Source organism: Penaeus monodon, chromosome 43 (genome assembly GCF_015228065.2).
Source record: "Penaeus monodon isolate SGIC_2016 chromosome 43, NSTDA_Pmon_1, whole genome shotgun sequence".
NCBI lineage: Eukaryota > Metazoa > Arthropoda > Malacostraca > Decapoda > Penaeidae > Penaeus > Penaeus monodon.
Window position 1 is genome coordinate 23,307,999 of NC_051428.1, and position 6,990 is coordinate 23,314,988.

Consider the following 6,990-nt stretch of genomic DNA (forward strand, 5'->3'; position numbering starts at 1 on the left):
ATGCTGATTTTTTCCATACTTTATAGCATAGTGTTCCTTTTTTTCTATCTAAGCTATTTCTTATGTAATTTATTTTTCAAATACACATTTTAATTTCCTTTTACATGAAATTTTCATGTATTTTAAATTAGGAATGGATTTCAAATTTCTTACTTTCAGACAAGACCAATGTATAATACTTGCAAAGTCTAAAAAGAAAAAATCTCCGTCGAAATTATAGTCTATACTATGTATTTTACGCTGAAGAAAGCCAACCATTTTCATTATAATCTATATGATGGGAAAAAAAGGAAGTATAAACATATAAGGATTTATTATCATATAGGTTAATACACATCACAGATCTCTTATCTTCCGTTATCAACCGGAAAACTGACTTTTTATTACACATAACCACCTTTAAAAAGGGAGATGATTATTGAAAAATGAGGGAGGTTTGCATACGTGTTCTCTCAAACACCTGTCGAAGCAACACTTATCGAGGCCAGCACACTTGTAGTCGTTGGAACAGGTATTGGGGGCCATGAAACGTGGGCATGTGGGACGGACTTGTGGGCAATCCAGTGGCTTGGTACCAACAGGTTGTCTCTGGTTATGCACCGTCTCGCAGCAGTAGGCCTGACCTTCTGGAGTCTTGCACCAATATTGCATTGGTTTGGGGCCCATTGGAGATTCCAGTTCCGATAATAGCACTACCACCGTGGAATCCACCATGGACACCGATACCATGAATTCCGCCGCCAAAGAGACCGTCTCCGTGGACGCCACCCAAGCCTTCAGGAAGGAATCTGTTGGATCCTTGTCCACTTCTACTTCGGTCTACACCGGCGGAAACGGCCACCAGAAGGCAACACGCAATCAGGGTTTTTTTGATGCTCTGCGAGAGGAAGAGAACGAAGTTATTTCATCATGCTGAATATTGGTTATCGTTGTTATTGACAATGAATCAATTATTTTCACTATGAACATCTAAGTCTCTAAAAAAAAGTCATATAAGAATTATTGTTCATTTTGGGTAACAAGCACTCACATTCATTGTTGGTTAGATTTTAGCGGCGTACGTTGCATATATACAGGAACTGGGGGCCCCGCCTCCCCCCCTCCCCAACTTCACCTTGCCAGTCGGGATTTTCCCAAGACGGCGGCGTGAATTTTCCACGTATTGTGGTCTGCTTTTCCAGTTCACTTCTTGCGAAATACGATTCGTCTTTCCTTTTTAAACTGATGGCAGAGATGAAAAAGTTAAAAAGGGTATCAGTAAGTTTTCATGGCAAGCCGTTTATAACATTCAATGAAGGCTGGGTAATTATCAGCATTAACCGTAACTACTGTTGAAATTACTACAAGCTATTCTACTAAGATAGTTGTCTGAATCACGTGATAGAACCTCAGTAACAATTATTATCACTTTGTATCTTAGGGTTTTTTTTCTGTATTAGTATCATAAAGGTCAGAGGTCAGAGAATCAAGGGAAATTCTCGTGTGCGGCTTCAGCTCAATCTTAATTCAATATGGACCGAGATAGCCGGCGAAAAAAAAAGACGTTTGCAACACTCCATGCAATGGTTGTGCTTTGTGTTATCTTCTGTGACGTCATCAGTCATGTGCTTAGTGACCTTTACTTCCAGATCGGTGTTTATTCTACATAATTCATCTCTTCCCTCTCTCCCTCCCTCCCTCCCTCTCTCTCTCTCTTCTCTCTCTCTCCCTCCCTCTCCTCTCTCTCTCTCTCTCTCTCTCTCTCTTAACATCTGCTATCCCCTCTCTCTTCTTGATTACAGGAAAAATAACTAGCAAATAATTTACACTTAAATAGATTTGAAGATATCAGAGGAATCAGAGGAAAAAGGAAGTGATGATAAAGAAAAAAAACTTCCTAGAAATGAGTTATCTCTAATTGTGTGCAATCTAATGGACTTATTTATAAAGCTATATGACATTGCTATGTATTTTTTAATGTTATAATATTTTTTTGATCATCATAATTCAACAACGTTTTGGGCCGAACATGTTGTGAAAACTTTCCAATATTACAAGCTCATAATATTACCAGCTTATATAATGTGGAGGACATGCTTTGTGTATATATATATATATTTTTTTTTTTTTTTTCATTATTATTATATATATACACATTTTTTTTTTTTTTTTTTGAAAAAAGTACCCAGGGCGCTGGTAAACACTGAAAAAGTTAATTGAATCTCAAAGGTAACAGAACAAAAGGAAGAGGGGGGAAAGGACACAAGATAAAAGGAGAAAGGAAGGGAAGATGAGAAGTCTGAAGAAATGTGCAAGCAAGGGTTGCTAGGTATCTTCAGAACTCGAACACGTCACATTGCCCAGTTACTAGCAAGCTATGATCAAGATCTGTTTGCTTCAGGATACGTTGCTTCAGCGTATAATGTCACACTGCTTTTACTTCGTAAGAAACACAACAAATTCAAAAATTGTAGTTTCTGAAAGGAAATACAGTTAGGCATTGCGAGTTTATACTTCTGAATCAACCAACAGAGAAGTGAATCGCTTGCATAGCGTGGTGTTCATATATTATAATCTATGTAATTGACTGAAACAAGTTAACGTTTCATAATTGCGTGAATTAAAAAATGGGAGCAAGATTCCTGGAGCGGCAACACTTTACTTGTTGGCTACAATAAATTTGTTCTTTATTTTTAGTTGTTGCACGCTTGATGACGTTACTTGTGGTTCCCAACTTATGTTACTCAGCATTTCTATATTCCTTTGTTTTTCCTAAATATATGCATGAATTCATGATATATATTCATGTTCGTGTCATATATAATGTACGTGTGTGTGTATGAGTGAATGCATGTATCTATGCATAAAAAAATGTATATATATATATATATATATATATATATATATATATATATATATATATATATATATATATATATATATTACATGTAATGTATATATATATATATATATATATATATGTATATATATATATATATATATATATATATATATATATATATATACATGTGTATATATACGTATGTATGAATATATGTACATAGGTATATATATATGTGTGTAGCATATACATGTACGTATATGTGTATATGTATACATAACTACATTGAATATTTATATATATACACTGATATGTATGTATATTTATATATAAATACAAATCTATCCGTGAAAAATTTGCATATACATACATAAACACACGTATTTGTGTGTATAGGCGTTTGTTTCTGAAGGCATAAAAAAATGAATGTATGTGCATATATATGTATCTGTATATTCACAATCCTTTTCATTATTTTCAGCACAGTGATAACTATATCTATTTCTTGAGAAAGTTTCAAACGAATTCCCTGTTAAACCAGTGATTTACTGTACTTTATAATCCCAATACAACATACAAGGTTAATATTGTTTATTGTAAATTTTACTAACTTATTGTCTTATAAGAAAATGAGTGAGATGCATCACAATACATAATATCGAATATCTTATATCAGTTTGATTAGATGGTTATAATCTACATGAAGGGAATAAAGAAATTCAAGTAGATATAAACATATACGAATTTATTACTGAAACATATTTACAAATTACTTATTTGTCTTTGGTTATCATCCGGAAAACTGCTGATTATTCATTAGACGTAAGAATATTTAAAATGGCAGATGGTTATTGAAAAATGAGGGAGGTTTGCACACGTGTTCTCCCAAACACCTGTCGAAGCAACACTTATCGAGGCCAGCACACTTGTAGTCGTTGGAACAGGTATTGGGGGGCCCATGGAAACGTGGGCATGTGGGACGGACTTGTGGGCAATCTAGTGGCTTGGTACCAACGGGTGTCTCAGGTTCATGCACCGTCTCGCAGCAGTAGGCTTGACCCTCCGGAGTCTTGCACCAATACCTACACTGGCTTGGGCCATTGGAGATTCCAGTTCCGATAATCCCACTACCACCGTGGATTCCACCATGGATTCCGCCACCATGAATTCCACCACCATGAATACCGCCGCCGAACAGATCGCCTCCTTGTACGCCACCCAAGCCTCCAGGAAGGAATCTGTTGGATCCTCGTCCACCTCTACTTCGGTCTACACCGGCAGAGACGGCCACCACGAGGCAACACACAATCACGGCTTTGATGCTCTGCAACAGATAACGAAATTACTAACCCAAGTCTACACAGCATTATCAGCAAATTATGAATATTTGAATTTCAGATAAAGTGCGATGTAATGTGGTTGCTACTCAGTATCTTAGAATAAGCACTTACATTCATTGTTGGTAAGAGGTAAGCTGTGTAATGTAGTGAGAGCAAGTTCCAGCCTCGCTTATATACGAGACCTGGATGCCGTCCGCCCTCCCCCCGTTGCCCCGCCTTGCCAATCGGGATATCCCGAGTAAGCGGTAGAAGCTTCCAGCTAACATGCGGTGTATGGTTTCCCAGCTTTTTGTTTTGTTATTGGGAATTGCTTTCGATTTATTTCCTTTTTTCTCATTTAAGTGACTAGAAAGAAGAACATCAGGTGTCAAGCAAATATCTTATAGTTATATGAAACCGAGAAGCTAAGAGGCATATCATTCTCTGTCGGCTTACCTATCTACGCTCAAAACATACTCTAATGTTTGTGGGTCGGTATGCAGTGGATAAATACGTATATATTCATGTTTCTTTACATCTTTCACGTTTATATATACACATACATATCTGTATCATTTATCAAATCTAGCACATTTGCAGTCTAGCTCAAAAGTTATAGGAAGGATCTTGCCGAATTTCGTCGTTTTTCTCTTCTTCAGTCTGCATCGGCGGAGAAAGCCACAAGGAGACAACACATTATTGCGGCTTTCATACTCTACATGTGATAACATAGTCATCTAGCATGCCCTGCAGTGGTTTAGCAGCATTGTTTACATAATGTATTAAGTATGCTGGAGGGCAGTCTGGCCACCCCCCCCCCCCCTCTTTCATTGCCAGTCGGGATAAATTCATTATGCCACAAAATTGCAGGTATCGTACCCTACAATTTATGGGTTTCTAGGGATTTCTTGACGAAATCTACCGAGTTATTTCAGTTTCACTAAGCATTATTATTGTTTTTACCTCTGAAAAAAATGATTATTAAATAATTGATGTTCATTGATTTAGGATAAGAAATGTATATGTGTTTGCATAGAGGGATTGATATATATCACGCACACACACACACACACACATATATAGTGATCAGTGATTGAGGAAATGAGACCATTAATAGATTGATAGTTGACTGAGAATAAGAACCCATAATTAAAGTTATCATTGAGGATACGAAACCAAAGAAAGAACAGGAATGAGAAAACAAACATCAAGAAAAGAAACAAAGTAGAAACCAAGGTCTCAGATTGAAATGCTTCTCCCCTGAAAAGGAAAAGGAGATTTGAAAAATGGAGAGGAAATTATGAAAATTAATTCCAAAAGTAATAATATTAATAAAGAACAGTAGAATTAAGAACACGCAGTTATATAGGGAGTGAAAAGTTCCAAAAAGAGAAAATAAACTGCTAAATTAATATTAGTATAATTATTAGTAATAATACCTAGACAAGTATTGTTAGTAATATTCTTGATATTATGAGTATCAGTATCATTATTAACATTAGTCTATTTTCAGAATTGTGTTCATCCATTACATAACCACTATTGTTACTTCCTTTGTTATGTGTTTTGATTTATTGCAATAACCATTTTTGTATTGCCTTATCACTGACATCGTTTTGACGTTGTTTTTGTGCTAATGTAATAATTATCACTGATATTAACGTTCTTTTCACTATAATTGCTGATATAATTATTGTTATCTTTATTAACATTACAATTAGTATTACCCATAATATTCCCATCGTTATCATTATTAGCATTAATTCTGTTCCCATCCTTATTATTACTTATATCGGGAGAATGAGCTGGTTAAGTTAAAGAAAATGCCAGGTTAATGAATCAGGAAATATCCGGATCATGCCTGAAGATGAGAGAAGGAGGCGGCTTCAACTCAATGACGTCACAGCATCCAGTTCTAGTCCAGTCATAAAAGAAGTATGTGTTTACTTCGGGATATTTGCCGAAAGATATGCGTTGGCATCCTAAGAGGAGATAGATGGACGGAAAATCAGAAGTAATGAAGTGAGAAGGGGAAGGGGCGAAGGCGGGGAAGGAGTCGATGGGAATACAGATATTCATAAACCTAGCATTATGGTGATCCGTTTCCGTTTAACTTACCTAATAATTCTAACACGGGAGTCATTAACTGGGTATTTGATTAGTTCCTTCTCTACAGAAATAGAATATCTGTCTTGTTAAATATATATTTTTATATAAAGTAAGATTCTAGCAAACAGAGCACAGCTCAAGCTCTAATAAACTATAAGAAATCTGTTTGATTTTGTTTTAAATATCGTCATTGCCTTCATCTATTTGCCTTTCCGAATTTTCGAATTATATATATATATATATATATATATATATATATATATATATATATATCTGTGTGTGTATGTGTATGTGTATGTGTATGTGTATGTGTATGTGCGTGTGCGTGTGCGTGTGCGTGTGCGTGTGCGTGTGTGTGTGTGTGTGTGTGTATGTGTGTGTGTGTGTGTGTATTATGTTTTGTATGTCCTTCCTACCACGTCTTGTTATCCTTTACGTCTTTCCTCACACGCCTTTGCAGGTTTAGTCACTTAGTATATGCAAGATTTTTTCTATATCTAAAGTGAAGGCGAGATCCTTCAGCATTGCTGTGTAAAAGCATTGAAATTATAAGATGAATTACTTTAAAGGGATTGGAATTTGAAGACGGAAACACAACTAAAAGAGTATGATTCCAAAATAAGTTTTACAACCAAAAAACTGGCCATAAGACCAGTTTTTTCTTCCTGACGTCACAGTAGCCTCAAGGTGGTTCTTCTAGCAGTGATAATCGAGGAAGGCAGGGAATTGAAAATGAGTGAT

The 6,990-nt window shown here is 35.9% G+C and overlaps 2 protein-coding genes across 2 annotated transcripts; both read right to left on the reverse strand.

Annotated features, from left to right (window-relative positions):
- Positions 1-155: 155 nt before the first annotated feature.
- On the reverse strand, positions 156-714 carry LOC119568319. Its single transcript, XM_037916773.1, has 2 exons — positions 445-714; positions 156-188 (listed from the first exon to the last, which is right to left on the reverse strand). The coding sequence occupies exons 1-2, from the start codon at positions 712-714 to the stop codon at positions 156-158; spliced, it is 303 nt and encodes a 100-aa protein (XP_037772701.1).
- Positions 715-3,549: 2,835 nt separating this feature from the next.
- LOC119599520 lies at positions 3,550-4,300 on the reverse strand. Its single transcript, XM_037949280.1, has 2 exons — positions 4,273-4,300; positions 3,550-4,145 (listed from the first exon to the last, which is right to left on the reverse strand). Exons 1-2 carry the CDS (start codon positions 4,276-4,278, stop codon positions 3,654-3,656), a joined length of 498 nt encoding a protein of 165 aa, XP_037805208.1. The 5' UTR covers positions 4,279-4,300; the 3' UTR covers positions 3,550-3,653.
- Positions 4,301-6,990: the final 2,690 nt, after the last annotated feature.